This window comes from Rhinichthys klamathensis, unplaced genomic scaffold, assembly GCF_029890125.1.
Source record: "Rhinichthys klamathensis goyatoka isolate OS25496 unplaced genomic scaffold, OSU_Roscu_1.1 h1tg000311l_1, whole genome shotgun sequence".
Taxonomy (NCBI): Eukaryota; Metazoa; Chordata; class Actinopteri; order Cypriniformes; family Leuciscidae; genus Rhinichthys; species Rhinichthys klamathensis.
Window position 1 is genome coordinate 61573 of NW_026606829.1, and position 25341 is coordinate 86913.

The 25341-nt window shown below is 39.7% G+C and overlaps 1 protein-coding gene across 7 annotated transcripts in view; it reads left to right on the forward strand.

Annotated features, from left to right (window-relative positions):
* The window catches only part of msi2b (musashi RNA-binding protein 2b), a 120785-nt gene that overhangs the window by 41732 nt on the left and 53712 nt on the right, over positions 1–25341 (forward strand). For all 7 annotated transcript variants that reach the window (XM_056271212.1, XM_056271211.1, XM_056271210.1 and 4 more), the window contains exons 2-3: positions 6020–6102; positions 20648–20762. In XM_056271212.1, the coding sequence (XP_056127187.1) occupies positions 6020–6102; positions 20648–20762 (198 nt within the window). The remainder of the gene's footprint in view (positions 1–6019; positions 6103–20647; positions 20763–25341) is intronic.

Below are 25341 nucleotides of genomic sequence, written 5' to 3' on the forward strand. Positions count from 1 at the left end.
GAAACTCATTGACAGATGTTCTTGTGGTGCTTTCTGCTCTCATTATTAATAGATGAGAAAAGGGCCCCATTTATCAGAGTGGAGAGAAATTAATTGACACTGGCTTTGATTTTATTGCTGTAACTTGTTGTCTGGATGCATCACAATTGTTTTTCCTCTTTCGCTTCCAGGGCAAAGTGTTTGATAGCGCAGGCCCCCCCCCAAAAAAGCTTTTTTCGTGCACTCTCTCCCAGACACGAACAAAGAGACATATGCTTGCCGACTCACACACCCAGACATAAGATAACTTATGTAGCGGATTGTTGCCCTGTCACTTCCCCACTGTGGCAGCCACCCACCCGCTACAGGCCGAGGTGCTGATGTCACTGGCCTGGTCTTTATGCCTCAGAATCAGCAAACAGTGTTTATAAAGCAGCTTAGCATTTATTACAGGGTGAGGTGCAGAAAGCATGCTGTGCAGCTGTGTCATAAGTTTCCTCTCTTGCTGCTGTGAGGGACCTAAATGTAGCTGAAACTGATTTTATTTTGGGCCTTTTATTTTGACTTTTTTTATTTATTGGTAACATTGTCAGTGTGTGTAGATGGCACTGAAAAGAATCCACTTGAGCCTGTTTTTCAGCATCAGTAATGATTGATTTAATTTTTTTAAATTAATCTGTATAATAATGACCAGTAACATTTATATTGTGGCCATTCTAATTATATTAAATTGAATGAGATGTAGTATTACATCTTTTGGTTTGGTGTCGACTGTGGGGTACCTAAGACTAAAACTAAACCAATACAGGGTTTCCATGATCATGAAAGACCTTGAAATGTCAGGAAATTTGAAAAGTGTCATTTTTCAGGCCTGGTAAAGTTATTGACATTTATAAAACCTTAAATTCATGGATATTTCTGTAGTGAAAATGTTTCTCAGCTCTAAAATATATATTTTTTTTTCGCCTGAAGGTTTCACTCGCAAAGAGCTCCAATCACTGACAACTTGAAATCATGGAAATTTACCTAAAAATGTTTTGGGGAATAAAATCTGGAAATTATACAGAACGGAATGGAGCCGGAATGGATTTTGCATCAGTTCAATACAGTGCAAATGAAGGTTTTGAGGTTCCAAACTTTTGTAGCGCACAGGACTTTTTGTCAAGTGTTGTACTTGTTTTAGCATTCCCCGACTGAGCTCATCTTGTGGTCATATATTATTCAGCATCTGATCTTGCATACCATTGTATGAATCACAGATTCATGTGATCCTCCATCCGCGCCATTTTGCGTGCGCGCGCTTGCGAGCGTGTCCGTGCATTCATGAGATGTTCCATAGGCATGCCATTTCCCCCCCCCCGCCATTTAATATGCAACACACAATCTATTTACCATCTCTGGTCTCTGGAAAGGATACGAGGTGCCCGTAATAATATCGGATTCGGTTGTGTACCTCTTCCCTTTAAATACATCGAACTGCTCCAGGCACCCTCAGCTTTTTAAGCAAAGGTCAGAGGAAGGCTCATTGATTTAGCATTTTAATTTTATTTGTGCTGGGCTCCGAGGGGGACTGGCATTCAGCGTGGCAGTGGCTCTTTGTTTTGTAAGAGGCTGTGAATGTCTGTGTGTCTGTTGAGACCCAGCCTGCTTCGCTCTGGCTAATAAGTGTGAGATGGCAGCCAGACGCCTCCGTAATAGCCACTAACACTTATTATCCTCCCCGAGATTGGAAATCCATGTGTTGTCATTGAGGGATCTCAAGACAAGTTAAGCGAAAAAAAAAAAAAAAAGTTTTTTTTTTTCTCAAGCGTACCGCTTCAAAACAGATGTGCGTGTCGTGTTGTAGGATCGCTGCGTTGGTGTAGGTGGGCTGTAAGGCAGAAGTGGTTTCCAATGTAAGGAAATGGCCTGTTCAGAGTGGTTAAGTCACTAACTGAGCGAGATAATGCCTCAGGGTGTCTGAGGCGGAAAAATGCGACGTCTCCTCCGCCAGAGCCGAGGCAGCTGTTGTTTTGCATTGTTCCCGTCCTCTCCTTCGCTTGACTTTGCAGGGGATGTGGAGAAGGGCCCACGATATTGGCACTCTTTCATTAAGAGATCCTGTTAGCAGCGCTGGTCTTGTCATTAGGAGCACTGAAGGTTTTTGATTTGCTGCCATTTCCAATGCCCGGTCGAGAGCTCACCCTGCCGATAGCGCCCTGAACTCTGACAAAGACAGCCTGAGGGATCGTTACCTGATCTTTCCTGCTATACTTGGTGCATTTAGAGATTGTGTTTGGCAGTGTTGGTTCTTTGCTGATCTGAAAACTCTGAAAAGTCACAAAGTTTCACAAAAATTAGTTCATTAAGCCCTCGTCTAGTGATCCCAATGCTCCAAATCGTAATTAAATATCTAAAACGATCTTTATTTGTATGTTTGTTTGAGAGGTGTACCTTCCCAAATCTTTCCTTTGTTTTAATAATCCATGAAAAATTGCCTCTTTTTGCTAGCCTCTTAGCACAAGTTTGGTATCATTGTAAAGCTTCAACTTTGTGAATATTCATAGCGAATTCTTGATGGCATGAGTCTGAACCAATGAAATGTGATTTTCTGCTGATGTAAACAAAATGATCTTTCTCGCGCAGACTGCCAGAGCCGAAGCGTGTGCACAAAGACCGATATACACACATATACACAGAATTACAGTATTTCAAAATATCTATCTTGGGGAGTATTCACTCAAACAATATCTGTTATGTCTTAAGTGAACGTTTGGTTAATTGTTGGGGAAAAAACATCTGATGTGTAACATTATATTAGATCCATGCATTACAGGTCTTAATATTGGCTGTCTGTCTCGTTAATGTAAATCAAACAATTGTGGCATCATGGAAAAAACTGCTGAATATATATTTTTTCTATAGGTATGGGTTTTGACTTGATTTGTGCCAAATTTGGTGTTATTACTCCCAGGGATTTTCAGGTATGGATACTTGGTGATTTTGTTTTGAAACCCTCAGAAAACTTTTAACTCGACTTTTCTCAAAATTGACTTCAAACAGATGTAGCTCAGTCATTTTTTGTCTGATAACTCATTTTTGTAAAAAGAATTTGCTCATTGTAACTCATTTTGCCAGCACGGGTCACATATTGAGAAGATCATAGATGGTTCTAACTCTTTCATCTGTTTTATTTTATTTTATTTATAACCCTATAGAAAACAATGGACATCAGCACATTTATGTAATGTAATTTGTGATATCATTTTAAATATATAATATGAATTTTAATATATTCAAATTCCAATGAACCCCATTTAATTTCAGTTAAAATAATTAAGAAATGGGAATTTTCTTAAAAACAGGAACCTTAACCTTAACCTCCATAACCTTTGTGGGTCCAGTAGAAATAAATGGTGAACGTAGTGTTACAACTGCAGACATTCTACAGACATTATATACCAAATTATAAAAAAACAGAAACCTGCTTATTCAGATGGAACCAGTCCTGTCATTTAACATTAACCTGATATTATAACTAGATTTTTCATGTAAGTTCCTTTTAAATATATCTCTAGTCTCACCTCTACGTATTTGTACACTTTTGGGCAGTGTGAATTATGGGATTGATAGTAGATCTGTCAATTGGCAAGGGAATGTCAGTTTCAGATGCTTCCTGCTGGGGTGCGGGTACTGTAACCCCCGCCCCCTCCCCTCCGCAGCCGACGGCCTCCCCGAACCACCCAATGCGTGCCAGCTCCCTCCCGGCTGCTGAGAAATTGCTCCTGACAGCTGATTTGTTGGTTGTCAGAACTGGTCGCTGTGCGGCTGATAAGGGCGCAGAGGCCCGAGATGGAAAACTAACTGCCTCTCATGATTTCAAAGGCAGCCCCATCAGCCTGGGGCCTGCAGACACATGTAAATGTCTCTGGGCTGAAATCACCAGGGATGTTTCTTCCATGTGCATTGGTGCTCTTTAAAGAGTTAGTCTGTGCTTTGCATGCAGCGTCTGGCCACGAAAGAAAGCACTGCAAATGTCACCTCCATCTATCTATCTGTCTATCTATCTATCTATCTTCGTTCTTTCGTTCATCTACCGTATCTGTTTTTCTATATTATGCAGTTCTGTGTCGTGTTTGTTAACAATTTAAATTACTTTATGAATGTTGCACAAACAGTGACATCTTTTTTGATTGGCTGACGTTGTGGCCCTGCCTGGCAGTATTTATTGACATGAATTAAGTCAAATTAGGTAAAGAAAAAAGGAACTTTTTTACACTACAACCACCACCTACATTTATTCACCCCCCTAGATCCTTGCTAGGAAAGGTAGAGCCAACTAGACCGGGCAATGGAGCAATGGGAGGACCTGGTCCAGCCTGCATCGAATCATCAGGTCTGATCAGTCACATGAAGCTCTAATAGGCTTGTACAGGAAGCCATTGCGAGAGAAGAGGTCACTGGGTAATTGGCTGTGAATCTTGTTCCAGCATCCTCCCATGGGGCGGCTGCTTCTATAACTCACTTCCTGTCAATGATGTCAACCCTCGAGGCCGCCTAAGCCCGGGCTGAAGGGTCGATGAGGGGGTACTGGCCGTCATCCAACTTTGAAGAATATGACAATGCGGCAATGACCGTAGCTCACCCCTACAGCCTGTACATACAATAATTGCCCTTAATTACCTCATGCCCCAATACAAAGCCCTCATGCGGCTGTAGTGTAGCTAATACTCCATCAGTCAGCACAGCTACGGCGTTCTGTCGATTTTAAACAGCACGCAATCCACCTCTGTGCTTACCCCAGCAGGGCGAGGAGTGGATTCTACTGTCATGGAGTCAGGGAACAGATAATTCAGCTGGTGTTTTCTTCCCCAAACAAAACAAACTGTACGTATAATAACTAAGAGGTCACGCGGCGCTGGACCAGAGGTCACCGGCTTGTTTATCCCATGCCCTCTTATCATCCCTCCCGCCTCTTCATCTGCTCTTATCACGGCCGGTGTTGAGAGGGGCTCCACGGCTTCCTGTTTTGGGTTTGCTGTCAACCCCTTTGACCTGTTGACCCCGGGACTTATCTCTCACTTTCTTAAAAGCCAAACGCCTCGTCTAAAAGCAGCAGGGCAAGTGCTCTATCTTGGCTCTTCTTGATGCTGTTACTTGAAGGCTTGTAGAGCGCAGCACACTTAAGTGTGTTTGTGTGAAGAGGCATAGCCCCCACAACTGCAAAATATTTGTCGTAATTATTATGACATTTACGATATTTTTTTCTATAGATGTTCTTTTCTCCCTAATAACCTTTTTCTTTTTTTTTTTGGTTATGAAAAAAGAAGGTCTCTGCCATCTGGTTGCAATTGTTATATCCCAAGCTATTCAAAATTACATAAAGAATGTGATTTATACATAGAAAGACTTTCATACACATTTTGAGCATCTGTTAATTTCTGTATTAAATGTCGATCAGGTCGAGTTTGAGACTCTATCTCAATGGGTTTGAGCATTTTTTGTTGTTGTTGTTGTTGGTGTTAATCACAGGATGTTCCCCGTTCCTTATGGATTGTGTGGCTCTGTTGTGCTTTGTGAGGTGAAAATGGATCCTCAGTAGAGGCACTCACTTAGGAATGAGGAAAAATAGTGTGTCACGTATTGAAAAACTCGCAAAGAAACATCAAATATTTGGTAATGGAATTCACATGCCGGCTGGCTCTACAAATCCCATTAAAACAGCTTTGAGCTTCCTCCATCTCCGAGGAGCAGACTCAGAGCTATTTTAATAGTGCCCAGGACTTCATCATTTTAACAGCAAAAGAGTTCCTGCTCTGTACTAGATACATAATTTGCATGGCATTAGGACCAGATAAAACGAAGATTGCTGCACGATTCAATGGCTCATTTATGCCTGCTCCATACGATAATAGCAATCAACAGATATTTGTTGCTTTTTTCCTGTTCATTTAACTGCTTCTGTGTTGGTTCACTTCAATCATGATCTGTTTTTTTCCCTCCTTCCCCTTCTCCCCCTGTTTTCTCTCTTCCCCTTCTCCCATCCTCTCCTTCTTCACAGGATTCGGCTTTGTAACTTTCGAGAACGAGGATGTGGTGGAAAAGGTCTGCGAGATTCATTTTCACGAAATCAATAATAAAATGGTGAGTTGGTTTCACCTCTTTGCAATTTTTCATTTCAGGGGCCAGGATTAATATTTGATCCTGGAAGCAGAATGGGTGCTTATAATGGGCAGTGTACAGTAAGGGTTACAGGGTTGCTGGGTGCGTGCGCACATGGGTGGGTGGGGGTAGGGCGGGGTGTCATCCCTATCCCCGACCAGCCTGCTTTCAAGGGGATGAGAAGTCACTGGGGTGCACCAGCCACAAACCATGAAATTGTGTCTTGGAACCCTGTCTGCCTGGCTGGGAGTAAAGGCCTGTCTCTTTCCCACCGTCACAATTCCCTCAGCCAGGGAAGACTGGGAAAGGATCTGGCAGTCACTCTGGGGGCTTGTTAAAAGTGTGTGGTGCAAAAGATTGAAAGAAGATTTAAAAATCAAAGCCTGGGTGCTTCTTCCATGTTGGCACCTGATGCCCTGTCCCATGATTTTCTGTTTGCTGCTACGGTTCGTATTAGATTTCCCCTTGTCTTGCCAAGCTTTTGAGAATGAAAGACAGCAGAGGGACACGGTTCCTGACCTTGAGGCATCTGCAGGCGAGCCACAGATGCAGCTTGCAGTGCTCGCGACGAATCACCAAATGAGGACAAACCCCAGTGTCATTCTACATGACAGCCAGTTAGCAGGATTTTTAATGAAGGTCAGCGCTGTCAGTAAAGTTCAATTACTTAAACTTACAAATCACAGAGAACCATGAGCCTCTTAGAGTTTTCCATGAGATCGAGCTGAGGACTGATTTGTGGCATTGATGACCAGTGTTGGGGAGTTAACCAGCTAAATTTAACTACATTGATTCTTTAGCATGACAGTAGCTCAGCTGTGTTTTTCATTCAGATGATTCAGATGAAATTAACTGGTTCCTACACAGAAGTCCCTGCATTTTTGATATTTCATTTATTCAGTATTGATTCTCGAATCAATTTGATTCTGATTCGAAAGCCATTTGATTATGATTTATTTAGGTACATTTCAGTTGTGTTTCCCTTTTGCTTTTCTTGAAAGAAGAGTAGTGTTCAAAAACGATTAATTTAAAGAACAGACTCATAAGACTCATTTGTTTTGGGGAACCAGGCTACACTGGTTATGTTTTTGTTTTTAAATAGGGTGTTTCTTGTACATGTTGATGCTCAAGTTTATTGGTGTGCCCCTGTTTTGTGCAGATTGTATTGCAAAATAGCTTGTCTACTGTTTAAACTTAGTTTAATTAGTTTCAAAGTAGCTTCTCAAACCCTGCTGATGACATAATGTACGGTATCCCAGTATTTTATTCTTAACATGACAACACAGTGTGACCAGCCTCTTCCGTCTCTTCAATGATTTTTATATGATATTGCATCAATTGTTCTCATTATTCAACAAGCATCTAGAGAAAGCCTGAATTTCTTTTCTTTTTTTTAACACGTTTCCCCCAGCGTCTCATAGCAGGAACCTCGCTGTTGATCGACTGGCTGGTTAAATTGGGCCATTGGAGAATTACTTGCATAGCTAATATCAGTCAGGAAGGTTTAAGAAAAAGAAAAATGTGGCGAAGGGAAAACATTTACTTAAAATGACAGCTTTGTCATGGTCTCTCAGTTCAGATCATTTCTCAGATGATACGCTGGGAACGGAAGGCTTAAAAAAACAAAACAAGAAAAAGGTCAAGGCGTGTTGGCCAGAAACGCGTCCTTCCTTTTGCTCTTCTTACTGATTTCAATTGCCATCATCAAGTTGCTTTTGCCAACAAGATCAAAGTGGTCTCTGAAGCCTCGTCTGCTAGCAGGCCTGTGTGCATATTTGACTTGCTAATTCGACCATGGTAATATTGTTATTATCATGAATATTTTGTACAGCGGCCATAATGATCTCCCTCTGCTTGTGGAAATGCCAGCTTTGTACGTCGACTGCCTGCTTGGTGAGCCGCCATCTTCAGAGGCACCATCTGTGACCCTCGACCCCAGGCTTTTGGAGCAGAGAACAAGCCAGGCTCAGTAGCTGTTTATAGAGAGGCTCTGTTGACCCAGTAAGGCCACTCTCGAGCTGCCAGGGCCCTGGATATCCATAAATGACCCTAAATGGTTCCAGGATCTGGAAAGCTGGACCGGTGAACGTCTCTACAGACTCCAGGCTTCCTGATCAGCTCATGTGATATCTGGCCTGGAAATATAGCCAGGCATTAAACATTCAGAAGACATTTCCTTGATCCACAGGCTTGGAGACAGGAACGCTGCATCCAGCAGGCAGGTTAGATCCCATGGATGGATGGAGATTACCTTGAAGTGAACTCTCTTTAGAGATTCATTTGAAATGTAAGTCCACTTTAAAGGTAAATCATTTAGGGAGCAAACACATATTATGTCTTTATTTTATTAATGAAAACAATTAAACGATAGCACAGCACGACTAGTTCCAGATTGCACAGATATGGAAGGGGGTCATTATTAATAGACCGACCCTAATGGTGGTTTTGACTATTTTCCATCCCTTTCAAATTCGAACAGCACATTCAGAGCCATAATATCCCGAAAATTCTGTATTTTATCAGGCATTCCAGGGACTTTTATCTCCCCCAGTGCTGTCTGTCATGAGGAATACTGTGTGAAATGGATAAGTGGTTGAAATCACCTGGACTGTCTTCTATAGAGCATAGTTTCATGAACATAGTTTCCACCGCAGTAAGTTAGAGGATTTTATGCGTCATTCCTGTTATGTTGCACCTTTTCAACTTCAAACATCACTGAATTGATATATTGTGATACAAAATTATTAATATGAATTTGTTATATGCATATTTTTATAGATGGAAATCATATATTTTAATAATTCTAAATTGTTTTTTTTATATGCATTTGTACTATTTTTATATAATTATTTTATATTAGAATTTTTTTGCCATATCTTTATAAAATGTTATAGATAATAGTTTATATTACATATTATCCTATCATCAGGATATTATTTATAACCGGTAACAGGATATTATTTATATTTTGATATTTATATATATTTTTATAATATCATCATATACAGTATATTACTGGTCAAAAGTATATCTAGGCCTACATATAATTTAATTGAAGATATAAAAGTACATAGTGGGAATGACCCTTACTATGCAAAATGTTAACAGTTTAAGTACAGTATGTTAATTAAAGCTGTCCCAATAAAAACATTAAAACTAAAAATAAATACTCAATCTCACTAATCATCAAGTGGGATGTTGGACCATTGTGACCCATAGCTAAGTGAGGGAGAATTCAATAGCAGGCTAAATTTAGGTACCATCCCAGGAAGTGTTATTTATAGACTGGTGGCTGTTTGAAACCATGGAAGTATTGACTGTATCCTGACCCCATGTAAACCCTCTCTCTGGGAGTTCTCATGGACATATGACTGCACATGGTATCTACCTCTCTCTCTCTCTCTCTCTCTCTCTCTCTCTCTCTCTCTCTCTCTCTCTCTCTCTCTCTCTCTCTCTGTCTCTCTCTCTCTCTCTCTCTGGGAAATCATCACCTCTCCAACCTTGGAACAGTATGGACTGCATAAGTCATCTCTCGTCACATCATATTCAGGAACACATCCTTTCCTTTATCCGCCTGTTATTAAGCGATCAAGTACTTGGTCAATACCCTCCTCGCCCCTAACGCGTAAAGAGCAATGCCGCACCATACCCATGCGTGCCTGCAGCAGAATGATGTGAATTCTGTGCTCATGTCCTCCCTGGCCGTGCCCTTGCCTCCTGCAGGCAGTGTGGAGGTTGTCGCTCTCATTTTGGTTTCCGCTCCCGCCCTTCTGTCTCAGTGTGCCCCGGCCGCCCAGCCAGGATTGCCGCCTGCCCACAGCGAGCCGGGCCATTAGCATGTATGATAAGTGCCGAGTGTGTCGGCAGGCCAATTTAGTGTCTGCCTTGCCTCGCTGAGGCCCCGGCCTGCGCTATCATTGGCAGATAATCTACCGCTGTGAGGAGAGAAGAGGGAAAAAGTGTCAGTTCTAGAAGGGAGAAAATGAGGGGGGCTGTAGGGTGCAGGCTTGCGGCTCTCTGAATCTATCTTCAAGATGTGGTGCAAACAGCGATGACAGTGCAGAGTTAGTGTGCTTTCATGCCTGCTTCATTTAGCAGGCGCACACCGAAACTGAGTCTGGTTAAATATTTGAATTCGGATTAGCTGAGAAATGTTGCATTTAAAAATATTACTCAAAGCACGAGTAATTTTTTAGCTTAGCTGGAGTGTTTTTTGCCTACAGCTGCACGATATTGGAAACCAATGACATTGTGATATTTTGTTTTTCTGCTATATATATATATATATTGCGATATGAAAACAATTTCACCTGGTGATTTGAATAGCTCTATTTGTAAAGATTTAATCATTCCAGCATGATTGGGGTGATTTTGAAGTGTAGTGCATCTGCATAGAAAATAATAAACAAATTACAAGCATAGATGAATACAATAGAACAAAGACACAGATGAAATAAGCAGTGCTTTGTGTTTTTCAGGTAAATTAACTGTATTCAGGTACAGACATTGAATAATCAAATGTAAAATAACACTGCATAATCTTCACTGTATAAATATGATTCATATAATTAATAGAGTTTATCTTTGCTTAAGCTACAAAAGTGATTTTCTTTTTTGTTGTTTGATTATCTGTGGTGACACAAACAGCTGCGGGTGTATTGGGCTGCTGCCACTTTAAGACGAATACACATAGGCCTATCCAATGCCGGTAATGACAAGCATCCGTTTTCTTTCTCTGTTTACAACTCATAACCGACTGCGTTTACTAGGAAACTCGTAGAGGGTATTTTGACTTAATTGTCCGTACACATCTCCATTCAAGCACAAATAAAAAAAGAAGGGAATTTGGTGTTCACAAACTTCGCATGCTGTCTGCTTGGATCTGTGTGCGCACACAAATCACAGCGCAAGTTCCAGTCTTCTTGCACTTGATGTTTAAACTGACATGACTTTAAAATGCAAATGATAAACTCACTCTATGATGGTTAAACTTTGCAAATAATCCTCGAATCACATACGTTCCGAACCGCGGGGCAGCTGGCCCTTACGGATCAAGTACAATCCCTATAGGCTACTTGACATCGCACATCCTGCAATGTGACTATCGCAGATGCGCTACTTTCTTCACAGCCCTACTTTCTTATATATATATACATATAAATGTATATACACAGTATACTGTATGTGTGTGTGTGTGTGTGTGAGACCCGTGCTGGCAAAATGAGTCGCAATACGAGTCGTACCTTTCTGAAGGTTCCAAAACAAATTCACCTAGCAACCATAGCTTAAAATCCCTGGTAATAACACCAAATTTGGCACAAACCAAGTTAAAACCAAATATCTATAGGAAAAATATATATTCAACCTTTTTTTTCCATGATACCACAATTGTTTGATTAACATTAATGAAACAGACACCCTATATAATAAGACATAGGCCTACTATAATGCGCGGATGTAATGTTACACATCAGATGTTTTTCCCCAACAGGTACCAAACGTTCACTTATTAAGACATAACAGATAATGTGTGCGTGAATACTCGCCAAGACAGATATTTTGAAATACTGATATTATGTGTAGCTATGTGTGTATGTCTGGATCACGCGCTGTCTTTGTGCGCACGCTTCGGCTCTGGCAGTCTGCGCGAGTAAGATCATTTCGCTTACATCAGAGTTTGATAATCACATTTCATTGGTTCAGACTCATGCTATCAAGAATTCGCAATGAATATTCACAAAGTTGGAATGCTGCGCTTTATAATGATACCAAACTTGTGCTGAGGGGAACTTCCAGTCGTCAAGAAGCGAGCAGAGAAAAACTGCATTTTTCATGGACAAAGGAAAGGTACTCCTCTCAGAAAACGTACAAATAAAGATACTTATAGATGTTCATTGTGATCGCTAGATGAGGGCTTAATGAACTCATTTTTGTGAAAACCTCAAATTCGACCAAAATCGACATTTTTCACTTGTTTTGCCTGTAGCTCGTGCCCGTGCGCATTCCGGCTCATTTTGCCAGCACTGGTCACATATATTGGAAACCAATGTTGTTTGTTCCTCATTGACTTTCATTGTATGGAGTTCAGTCCTTTAAAAATTTGCGTCTGGCCAACTAGCAGTTAGCCAAGAGGTGATCAGTCTTACTTTTCAGGTTCAAATTAGACCAGAATTAGAATTATGTTCCACGGAAGAAAGTCATTGCAGAATTCTTTGTACAAAATATTTTGCAAAACACAAGCTTTATAGGGAAATGTGTTTATACATTAGTTTAACAGTAAAGAAATTAAGTAAACTAACCAAAGCATGTGTGAAAACCCTTTATAGGACTTGCTACTTTTTTCTTTTTGTAAATAGCAGCTAAGCACATTTCAAAGTATGTCTGTTTATTTGTCCCCCTCTCTAATCACCCAGATCCGTTTAGCCCTTTTTATCTAATAGATGTTTATTTTCGCTTTGTGTGTGGTGACTGTAGATGTATTTACACACTCCTGTCACAGTATCTTAAGAGTAGGTTGGGCTAATGGAAGGGGATTGTGATATTTGAAAAGATTACAGTAATTCAGCCGGTTGTAATGGAGCAGGCTGTTTCCGGAGAGCTCTCCGAGATCTGGAAATGTCACAACAAAGAAAGGAGGAGATTCAGCACATTCACAACTTAAATAGAATGGCGGAAAAAAACCAAAGGAAAAAGAGTGTGAATGTGTGTGTGTGTGTGTGTGCGCAATAAAATATATAATGAGAATATATATATATAAGAATAAGAAAGCAGGGTCAGGGTCTTTTTGTTTCCAGATTAAAGGGTACATAAATGTGTGTTGGCAGTGTGTACACAACCACCCTATAATGATGAAAATCATTCTTTTTAATCCCCATAAAACCTCAACAGTCTCATAGAACAAGCCGTTTTCAATTTCTGAGCATTTTGACGTCACATTGCTTAGGCCCCGTCCACGACTGCTGATGGACTAGTTTCCGGCCTGAGCGAGTTGTACACTGTCTGCCGTTTTCTCCACCCTGGAGCAGCTGTAGCTGTAGTTTTTGAAGGGAATGTGCAAAATCCCTTCAAAAGGCCGTTAAAATCGATTCCCTATTTTCGTTTTCGAAACTTGTGTTGGTTGGTCCGATCGATTGTGCAATCGATTTTCGAACGTAAAGTGACAGCCCTAGTCACGGCAGTAATGAAAGGGAGAGCGTGCACTTTATTACAGTTCACCGGAGTTGATTTACATATGTAAAGTTTACCAGTTTATCAAGCACCCCCCGAAAAAAGCACAAGGTCTATATATATTTGTTTACTGTTGGTTGTAACGAGTGTTTTTGTGTAATTTGTGTATGTTGATGATGATACAAGGGACAGCGAGAGTTTATGGATAACATTTTAATGAGCACTACTGTTTTATTCAGCTCTTACGGTGATTTTCTGGAATGAAAACGGACGCTTCATCTTTTTTGTGATGTACAATAGACTTTATAAAACTCATCAGTGAAGTTTTATCAGCATATTAGAATGATTACTGAAGGATCACTGAAGACTGGAGTAATGATGCTGAAAATTCGGCTTTGCCATCACAGGAATAGATTACATTTTAAATTTATTAAATTAGAAAACAGTTTATTTTAAATTGTAATAATATTTCACAATATTACTAGTTTTTACTGTTTTTTTATTTTTTTTATCAAATAAACACAGCCTTAGTGAGAATAAAAGTCTTCTTTCAGAAACATAAAATCTTACTAAACCCAAACTTGTAAGCGGTAATTTGAAATAAATATACACTATTTTATGGAATGCACCCCTACTTAATAGACCTTGTCAAATATAGTACCTTACTGTTTGGGAATTATATCTAGGTAGGGCGAAGTAGGAGGTGCGAACACATTGATATAAATGAGAAGGTAAACGTGTGATGAAGATAAACGTGTTTTACGGTTTAAATTACACCAGAGCAAAGCCATGATTAAATGTGAAGTTGTTTCAGTCTGTTGAGTTTTTTTTTTCTTCTTCATTTTATCTGTATGTGCTTACCAGAGTTCCCACTGTAACACACTGTTGAAACAGACATTCTGTTTGGGATGCATAAATAGTCTCTGACAGCCTTTCTTTTTTGTTGGTGAATATAGATTTCTGTGTCAGATGGAATAGCTGTAAGTGTATCAATAATGTACGGGAGCCCCAAGTCTCCGATGTAATTTAATTCAAGTTGCGATGAATTATGCCTCGGTGTTAAGCCGAGAATTCTGGTGCCTCTGGGCAAAAGAGCAGGGGGTTGTTTTCTTTTTTTCTTTTCTCCCCCTTTCCTCTCATGTCTGTTTTATCTCTGGGAACTGTACAAACAAGATGCAGTGTATGACATGACCTCTTGTGCAGTGATGTAACCGGAGTTCACTGGCAGAGCTGTGATAACATTTAAATATGCTATATTTGATGGGAGACCACAGACACACACACACACACATAGTGTAGTGTGGGCCTGTAAAAGACAGCTTGGGTTTTTGGATGCGTCTAAATCTACATACTTGAAAACAGTTGCTTCTACATTCAATTTAAATATGAGTTTGCTTCCCCTGTGCATGCCTTATGCTGCAAAAATCACACATTCCCATCCTTACAGGGCCAGCAAACATAAAAACAAGAACATTGCACAATCTTTTTGAACATTATGATCTTAAAAATATAAAAAAGTTTTTATTGCAAAAAAATGCAAATGTGTATCTTTAATGACATGCATAGATTATCATGTAATGATACTGGGACAAAATTCATTTCGACACCTGTTCAACTGAAAATAATGGTTCAGTAAGTGAATCAGATGTTGTTTGATTAAAGACTGATGGATTCAGTTCAGTGAAAGACTCATCATACTAATTTAAACCCATAATTTGTTTTAACTATTCATCAGTAGAAGAGTAATTCATTTGGGAGTCAGACTACACTGTTCGCTTTGTTTGATTCACTAAAAAGAACCAGCTCATAAGAGTCGTCTGTTTGTGAATCGGTATACACTTGTCACATTGGATGTGGTTTTTGGCTTGTAGGCCGCAAGGACAACTGAAGAGAAAGATGTTCCTTGCCATTATTTCACAGTTTAGGGGGATTTTGTTGCATCACATTCAATATGGACTGCAAACTCACATTATAACTCGGGTAAACTGTTCTTGTGGTATTGAAATCCTCTTCACTTGACCTGCTTTATTTGCTGTCGGGATATGAAGTTAGATGTTTGATGGTGAAAAGTGTTTTTCAAGCTCACTGTCAGAGGTGGTCGTCTGAGCGAGGGGAGGTCCAGTCGATTTGCCTCTCTGTGGCTTTATGAACGATCTACAGCGGTACGGATGGCGGAAATAAGACTGATTCCTCAGGCAGCCCACCACGGATATACAGTAAGCGCATGGAATTCTAACTCCATCATTGTGACAATCTCAGCGCGCCAGGGCTCATAAAGGTGGCCCTGTATCTTAGGCTCCTGCCTGTTTAAAATGCATATTTATTTGTCGAGTTTGGCTAAGTGCCTTTCATATCAGGCATTATGTGATCCCGAACTCTCGGGAGTGAGGCGGGTGGCCCGGTGTTTTGCAGTTAGAGTGAATGAATCAGCTTTCTGATTCATCCTTTTTTATCCTCCTTGTCAGAGGAGAATGCTTTTTTCTCTCACTCTAGCTGAAAGAAGCAAATCTGCTTTAAGGAATAAAATTTAACTGTCTAGTTTTGCAATTACTCTTGAGGTTTTCTTTTCACAATGGATTTTTCCAAGTGATTTTTCAGGTTATTGATTCTCTTTGTTTCCCACACATGCTAGTCTATTATTGGAATATGGTTATGATATTTCTGATTCATTTAAATATCAGAGGAAGTGAATTTTCAAGAGTTAATCTGGAACATCATGATTTTTTTTCTATTGATAAGAAACCCATGCATTTTTTTTTTAAATCTGCTTCTTTTTTTTGCTCTTTTTTTACAAAACACAAATCATTTTTTCCCCACAAGAATTCAATCAATGATGCAAATACAATTTTTTTTACGTTTATTTTTTGTTATATATCATTTTTATTTTAAACACTGTTTAATTAAAACTTTTTAAAACAACTTAGTATTTTTTTTGTATATTATGTAATGTATAATAACTTTAATAAAAATGCTTCTTCGTAAATTTTTAACAACCCTAACACTTTTCCCCCTATAAGAGTACAATCAGTAATGCAAGTATATTTTTGTTTTGAAAGATGTATTTGGCTTTGCTCAAAAAGCCAAAATGTGCGTGCAATGCTTTTGATCTACAGTCATGAAAGATGGCCTTATATGCAGCCTGTGGTCTCTGAGAAATGAACCTTTGTGAAACAACCCCCTTTTCAAAGTCAAAACAGGTGGCTGAAGTTTTAATGTGAGTGACATTTCTTGTCACAAGGTCAGGGCAGCAGATTAGCAGATTGGATCTAATCTATCCCTAACCAGCCAGCTAATAAGCCGCGTGTGTGTTCTCTGGAGCTGATCGATCTTGTCTCGCACCTCTCGCCCGCTCACACTGGCTCTGCCAGGGACATGGACACTAATGGCCACATTTGCTCCAGCCCACCGGTACGGTGTTCCCGCTCATGATTTCCCGACAATTAGCGAGGCGAGTGGACGCACCCTGTTCTCATCTCTGCTGTCATCCTTTCCACCCTGGACTTCCACTTAACCTGCTCTCTGGGGTGAACGGTAGATGAGAGATGTTATGGGGTTTTGATTGCTTTCACACACACACACACACACACACACACACACACACAAACACCTTGAAGTCTCTGTTGGGGTCCGAGTGGCAGTCCGGTCATTAGACAGGTGGCTGACTAAATGAACAAATAAAATGTTCAGTAACACTAAGCCTTCATTAATAAGTCATTATATAAATAATTCGAAACATGATATAATTAGGAAAAACAAGTGTTATTATTATTTTATGCCTGAAACCTGCAATATTCACGATATAACATGTCCAGAAGTGTCTTATTGCTGTTATGAAAAGAGTACTAGGCCTATATAATACAAAATACTAAGAACACAAATATTTTATTAAGCACATTTCAGTGTCATCCTTCCACTAGAAGATATACAGTGTGAAGCCTTATATGTTCTAATGCTGAAGTTGTTTTATAATGCAAATCAGAAGTTTGTGTACATTTATATATGTACATAAAAAAAACTTTTGAAACTTTTATTAAACTTTTGCAGATGATCTGTTAAGTGTTATATCATAATTCTTTCATTAATGAAGGTGAATAAGTTTATATTGTATGGCCTTTTAAATATATTTTTAATAAATTAATATAAAATTTATCTTAATGTTTTATTTATTTAACTTTTTATCGAGAAGAGCGTTGAAAGAAGGAATAGGCACTATTCCTAGGTATAGGCACTATAGCTATATGAAGAATTATTATAAATGCCTGGGGTTTGTGATGATTTTTCGTAAGGTTTTGTGATGTTTTGCTGTTTTCTGTTTTATAAAAAATTTGTATGTTTGTGAGGTTGAAGCTACTTAAATTGCCCTGTAAAGGGACAAATAAAGATTTTACTACTACTACTAGGCACAGGAAATTGCAGATTCAAACACCTTTTCCCCCAACATTAGCACCACTACGCCACAACTTTGACCTTGTTGATTTCCTGTCACATTTTTTTATTTAGTTATACTTAGAAGTTCATTAAGTCTAAATATCACACACAAATAAGACTGCATTATGTAGCGAGTTCCACTTTTGGCCTTTGTTTCAAAGTCAAACGCTCCGATTTGGTCCTAAAGTGCAGACGTCCATCTATCAACAGTTCTTTCCTCCTCTGGCCTTTTCCTCCTCTGTGCAGGAGGGATAACGTAGCTACCCCGTGCTCTCAGGTCATTAGCCACGGGCCTTCGTAGTTTCATTAACGAGGGAAGGGAGCTCATCATTGGCCTACCTCGACTGACGAGGGTAATTAGTTAAGTAATAATGTGGAGCCGTAGTCATGGCTCTTAAATGCCCATTGATGACAGTCAGATCGGAAGCCAGGCTTTCCTCGCCTATTAGCAACACACAGAGATTGCAGGCCTCATCACTGAAACCACACACTGACATAATTACACGCATCACACTCACACACACTCGCTCTCTCTTTAGTGCCAGTGCCTAATGAAGGCATGTTGTATTTGGAGAAGTCCTGAGGACTTGAATACTGATTACCAGTGCTTGTTGGTTTTTATGTGTTCATTTTTTTGAGAAGAGACATTGCGTTGCAGTGTCTGAAGTTTGTTAGCCCGCTCAAAGCGTGAAAATACAGCTTCCTTTTAGCGCTTTTGTTGACATGTAAGGTCATTTGAAAGAATGGAAGCATTATCTTTAACAGATATCTGGATTTCCTTTATCTTTCGGTGATGAAATTCTAGGTTATTTTCCCTCGCAGTTAACGTCAAGGTCAATGTACTGTCATACATTGTACTTTTTGATGTCAAGGAGCCCCAAATTTGATTTCAAGGGGACCTCCTTAAAAGTATAAAGGCTGCTATATATTTACATGCTTACAGATCCATTTATACTCTGAGAGAAACCGTGTAGTTTCAGTATTATTTACATAAGATTATAGTAAATATTAATATTTAAATTGGCTTTTATTAGCTTTTTATTTTTTATTTTCAATTGTAATTTTATTTTCAATATTTTTTTTTGTGCTTTTGTAATTTTTAGTACTTTTGTTTATTTCAGTTTTTATTTTTAGTAGTTTTAGTACTTCAACTAATTTCAACATTTTCAGGGTCCCTACATGCAAAACGAAGCATTGAGAACTTTGTAAGTGTACAGACCGTTTAATAAGAAGATATTTTATGAAGACAGTCCACTTCGTGTACACAGACAGGAGCCATCTTTGGAAAACAGTCTCGACTAATCAAACCACGAACGACGTGCTAAGTGAGCTGAACTGTATGAATGGCGTTCGTGGTTTGATTAGTCGAGATTTTTTTCCAAAGATGGCTCCTGTCTGTGTACACGAAGTGGACTGTCTTCATAAAATATCTTCTTATTAAACGGTCTGTACACTTACAAAGTTCTCAATGCTTCGTTTTGCATGTAGGGACCCTCATTATGTTACTGTGTTCGTGTGGGGCTATTTTGAGCCTTGTTAGTGGTATTTAACTAGCTATTTCTTTTTACTTATTAAATGCCCCCATTACTAGCGTTATACGCTAAACAGTTTTTAGAGATAAAACTCTTTACATTCGATTATCATGAAAACAAATCTCAGAGAACGCTTGACTAGGTACCAATGTTTTATTAGACTAAAGGTTCATTTTGCGCCGGAGTTCTCCTTTAAGAAAGTATATGCAGTCCCTTTGGGGTCGGCAGTTTGAAAACCCTTGTGTCATTCTCTTCCCTGACAATCATAGACACGCAGTTTAAATCTCATACTTAAATCATGAACGTTTGCTTTTAGTCACTTGAACTGAAGCTCCAGAGAAGAGCAGGGAAGCAGCTGTAATATAAATGGACAAATAGAGGTTGACACGGTCAGGGAATATTGTCTACTCTGCCCTACCAGAGCCCCTCATAGTGCTCATAGTCAATTTCAATAAGCCTTTCGTGTGCATTTACCACTATACTTACCCTAGGCGCTGTGTGCATGGTGGAGTGTGTATACATGCACCAGTAATCAGTCTGTCAAACACTACATACCCTCCCGGTCATCTGTGCTTTCCTTGGGCTTAAAGAAAGCACGGTTGCATCTCTCAGGTGGTTGAGGTTTTGTTGACACATCTTGTGCACGATGCCGTGCACAATGTTAGGGTTGGTATTTCTTACCGTGTCACTACCACAAACCCACGGATCCTTCATTCCGGAGCTGTACTTAATTTTGATGCTGGTGTTTGCAGTTGGTCTGTCACTCTTGACGCCCACTCTGTGTGTTCTGTCATGAGCAGACTCTTAACCGTGCATTGTGGAGGAGTGCGAAATGTCAGTCAGCACAGCAGGAAAATGATCAGTAGAAGGCGTCAGGGAGCTGGTTGGGGGTGCAGGGCGGTGATCAGGGGAAGTGCCCCGGGTAGAAACTGTTCAATGATGAGGACCAGATTGGAGTGGCAAGACGCTAGGGGAATGATGAGGAAATAAAAAAAATAAAAGTTTTTTTTTTTACATAGAAAACTCATCTTTTTTTTTTTTCTTTTTTTTGCCCGAAGACAGAACACAGCATGCTTTCGCAAACACACAAACATCAAAAAACGCTCTCTCAAAAAACCACAGCGACATTTAAGCCAGTACATTACCGACTGAGATGCATAAACACTGTGATTTCACAGTGTGTTTGTTTTATTCCCGTTCATTTTTCTAACAAGTGATGTATTATCCTTATGAGAGCTCTCATTGTTTGTCTGCAAGGTGACACAAACCAAATATGAACAACATTGTTCTGATGTCCTGTGGGCTGAACATTTGTAAGAGTTGGACCGTTCCTTGATACAATAAATGGTCTTATTAGTAGCGAGAACACTGAGACAACATCTTTTGTGCTCCATCCACAGGTAGAATGTAAGAAGGCCCAGCCGAAGGAAGTGATGTTTCCTCCAGGGACGCGGGGGAGAGCTAGAGGTCTGCCCTACACCATGGACGCCTTTATGCTGGGAATGGGCATGCTGAGTAAGTGTCATCTCAATTTCCTGCTTACAATTATTCATACATTAACACTGTCAATCACTGCTGTAATCTGATTATTAACTGGGATGCTGATTTGAAATCAGCATGAAACTGCATTTAGCCCATTTTACTCCTTTAATTTGATGTGTTCCTAGGAGAAAGTGGATAAGCCGCCAGAAAGAATTATTTTTTTTTTTTAATCCATCGGAATTTGATTGGAGGATAAGAGGATACTAGAGGATAAGAAGTTACTACATTTTCATAAAAAGACAAACTTTTTATTCTTTGAATAATACTCACTAATGAATCATGCAAAAAAACAACCAGGAACGTCTATTACAAAAGTAAATAGGGGGTCAACTTTTATTTCATGTTGACTTTTACAATACCTTATAATTGGTTCTTGTTTCTCTAACCATGTATACTCATGAATTTTTGTGTAAAGTAAATGCAGAAAACTATTTATTCATCAACAAGTTCAAAATGCTTTTTTATAAACTTAGGATAAAATGACCAACTCAAACTACATAACACAAAAAGTTGTTCTAAAATAGTATCAAAACTAAAAAATTAAAATTTATATTATACTTATATTTATATGTGTATGTGTGTGTAAGGAATAGCTGACGTCTGGCCGTTGAATTTCTTACGCATCTCATCCCAAACCTTTTGACATTCCAAAATGTCATTTTAGAGCTAGTAAAGGGAGACTTGAGCCACTGATACCAGTAGTAGTAATAATACAGTTATTAATGCAGTTATAGAGAGACAGAGAGAGAGAGAAAGAGAGAGAGAGAGAGATTGACTAAGCGTTTGTGTGTATCTCAGCAGTGTTCGGCAGCAGCGTCTCTACTAATAGAGAAGAAGAACAACAGGGCCGTTATTACCTTGCTAGAGAGAAATTCATGTAGCTTTTAAGTTTACCATTTTACTGATAAAATCGTTAGAGCTGTGCTAACATATAATATTCATTTAAATATAAATGTATATGAATATTATATATTAAATTACTATTCGTTTTTAAATAACTGTTTTTTAAAGGACTCCTTTTTGTGCATGCCTGAATTGGTTCTACATTATTATACATTATTTATATATATATATATATATATATATATATATATATATATATATATATATATATATATATATATATATATATATATATATATATATATATATATATATATATATATATACGTATGTATGTAAATGTGATTGGTGAAAATACATTTATTAATTAGCTCTGCTGTTAGGAAATTCTGTGTTCATGTGAATCTAGATCTAGTTATCCACTGGGTGTGATTTTAGAGCAAATGTTGTCTCATGCTGACCTCAGAGACAAATGGTCACTTCAGAATGATACTTGTAAATATGTCTGTTCAGCCTTTAAGCATAGATGCTGAGCTTGATGGTGTGGAACAAGTGCATCACTGTAAACTCAGAGAGCAAAATGGCAACTCATAATGTTGGAACAGGCAGACAGGGAGAGGCAACAGCCCATTGAAAGAGCTCCTCGAAGAGAGCACTGGGACCGGAGCTCCGATGTTGGCACGGTGCTCGCGTTAACGTCGCCACGCTCTGCTAGCGGCTCTACGACTGCCATGGCAGTTGAAACTCCTCTCCATTTCTGCTGGGAGCCCCGCTTCAGAGTCTTCACGGATACGACACGTGCGTGCTATCATAGAGACGAGCACTGGAACCCGTCAAACACCAGAGATGTCATCCCGACACTGGCAAGAGCTTGTCTTGATGTTTTTCTGTAGATTTGATGTGTGTCAAGAGGACAGGAACTGTAGAATTAGACAAGAATACCCACCTATCAGCCAACCCCCCCCCATCTCAAACTTCAGTCCCCCCCCCAACCAGCTCCTGTGACAAGAGATAATTACTGTGAGATTGATCGTCTGCTGAAAGTAACTGAAGCAAATAAATCGTTTGATGCCTGGTGCAGAATGCGAATGGCAGCTAATGGGTGAAGCTGCAGGAGAGGTCGTCCTGCCCGTAATTTGACTTGATGAAGCATCCTCGCTGGGCCCGCATGAAATATGCTATTGATATTCAGCCAGATCCGCTTCCAGCTCCACCAAATCCCTAACCGACCCTCACCAGAGCAGGGCTCTGCATTATAGTGCTAAATGAAGAGGAAAATGTAAGTAATGTTGAGTTATGAACCTATGATTTCAACAATCTGACCTAAAAGGAGGGTGAATTCATCAGTTATTCGGAATATGCAAGCGCTCGTCAAGACCTTGCACCAACATCTGGTGCCCCCAGGCATTTTAGTTGTCTATGATATCATTCGGCTTCACAGTGCCAACAGCGTGATGTCAGCTCAAGTTGACTTGAGTTGAGGTTGATGAAATTACGCCGCGAGTGGGTGTCATGAGCTTATTAGGGTTTAAAGCAGATCAGTGTTGAACAAACCGAAAGGGAGGAAGACTGAGACAGTGGGAGCAGAGAGCCGGTTAAAGGGGGTCGCGCTCACTCGATCGCAACACCGTCTTATCTAAATGAAATTGGAAAGCAGGACAGCGAAACATTCCTTTTGGTAATTTGCATACAAAAATCAACAAGGCTCATTATTTAAGGAACCTCAATTCCTTATGTGCCGAAATCTCATTAGAGCCCCGCTCTGAGCAACGGTGTTTACCACACCTAATCGAGCTATTTATCTTTATTGTGCTGGGCCTCATGTATGTTTGCTAAAATTAATACACATCTCAGCCAGCGCAAAGTGCAGCTTTACCAGATGGATAATTGATTTTACAGTGAATCGAAACTGTTGAGCCATAAAATGGGCACATTAGCATGCATATTAATAACGCAAATAAGAGGGCGAGGCCAACGGCACTAGGCCAGATTAAGTGACAGTCTTTATTTACAGCGTTGCCTGGAGACGGAAGGTGTCTACCGTGGTGACGGCGTGGCTTAATGAGTCTCTCCCCGGGCTCAGGTACCTGTCTTTCTCCTCCTTGCACTTAGTCTGGCTCAGTCTCCCGCGAGGGGCCGTGACTACGACATGCAGTGTTCCCACTTTTTGAACGTCAAAGGTATGGCGGTCTGGTGCTTCTGGTGCTGGTCTCATGGTGTGCCCCTTTCTTGAGCCCACAGCTCGACACTGAGGCTCAGCTCAGCCATTAAACGCAGTTGGAGAGCCATTTAGGTATGAAAATTGAGCTAAATATAGTTTTGACGAGGAGGTGGATGAATGTGTCTGGGAAAAATTGGTACCTTTCTATTTTGTTTTTTGTTTAGCTGAGCCAAAAGTGGCATACAACATTTTGTTTTGTTCAAAGTTTGTTTTCCCGGTATTCTCACAAATAAAGCATTATTGTGAGCTTTTGTGTGCATAGACTGTTCACTCTTCACAGCAGACCATTATTCTTGATAGGCTTGATATTCTTGAAGTTGCAGATGTGAGGTTGGATTGAGAGGTTGTGTACCAGTAAAGAAACCATTTATTAGTTTTATCAACTGCAAAAAAATCCTTGCATTTGCCAAAGAACATGAGGATTATTGAGTAAGATAAGTGGCGTCAAGTCAAAATGTAACAACCTACAGTAGCATTGGATGGTGTCAGGTATGTTCGTAGGAGAGAGACTGGAGTGTTTTAATGCCAAATGCATGCATAGCACCATTAAGCACGGCATTGGAAACATAATGGTATTGGGGATGCATGTCTTCAGCAGGTGTTGGAAGGATCTACACAGTTGCTGGCACCTTGAAAATGGACCAATACTTGGGAATCCTGCTGAACACAATGTAGTCACGTATGGAGGATGTATTTGGAGATCAAATGTGTTTTTTTCCATCATGATAACGATCCCAAACACACCACAAATGCAACAAAGGTGCACACAATAAAAGTATTTATTCTCAGCATTTTCAGGTCATCAATTGACCTCCTCAGTCACCTGAACATAAATTCATTGAAAACCTTTGGGAAATTGTCAAATTGAATTGTGATAAGTCATGCAGGCCTTCAACTGAAGCTCAACTTTGGGGAAAACTTGAGGAGGACTGGAAAGAAGTTAAGCATGTCACATGCACAAAGTTCAGTGAGTCAAGGAGAATGGCTGCTATAATCAAAAACGAGGTAGAATCAACAAAATATTAATAACTGATTACATTGTAGTCAATGCTTGCTTTATTTCCTGTGAGCTTTTTGTTTTTCTATGTATTATTTGCACCTGAGTCTCTTTTCTGCACACGGCCTGGAAGCACTGCTGATTTCTCTCTTCTGCGTTGCGTTCCCATAGGTGTTGGCCCTACCAGTATGTTAATCCCCTACTGTCAACAGAACCCCATCCCTCTACATTTAAAGTAATCTCTTTAAATGTCACAGGAAAAGCCCATGTCATGTATATTTAGTATGGGCGTCTGGCATTTGCTCCTCTGTAAGAGTAGAGTAAACAGAGCCACTGTAGTCTCGAGAGAGACGGAGGAGCTCAGATATTAAGGCTTTGTAAACATATGATACAGCACTTGGAAGGAGCAAAGTTAAAGATGGCCAACTTGCTGCAGAACATACAAGCGTTTATTTCAGAGGCAAGATTGCTAGGTGAAGTGTTTCTGTTTT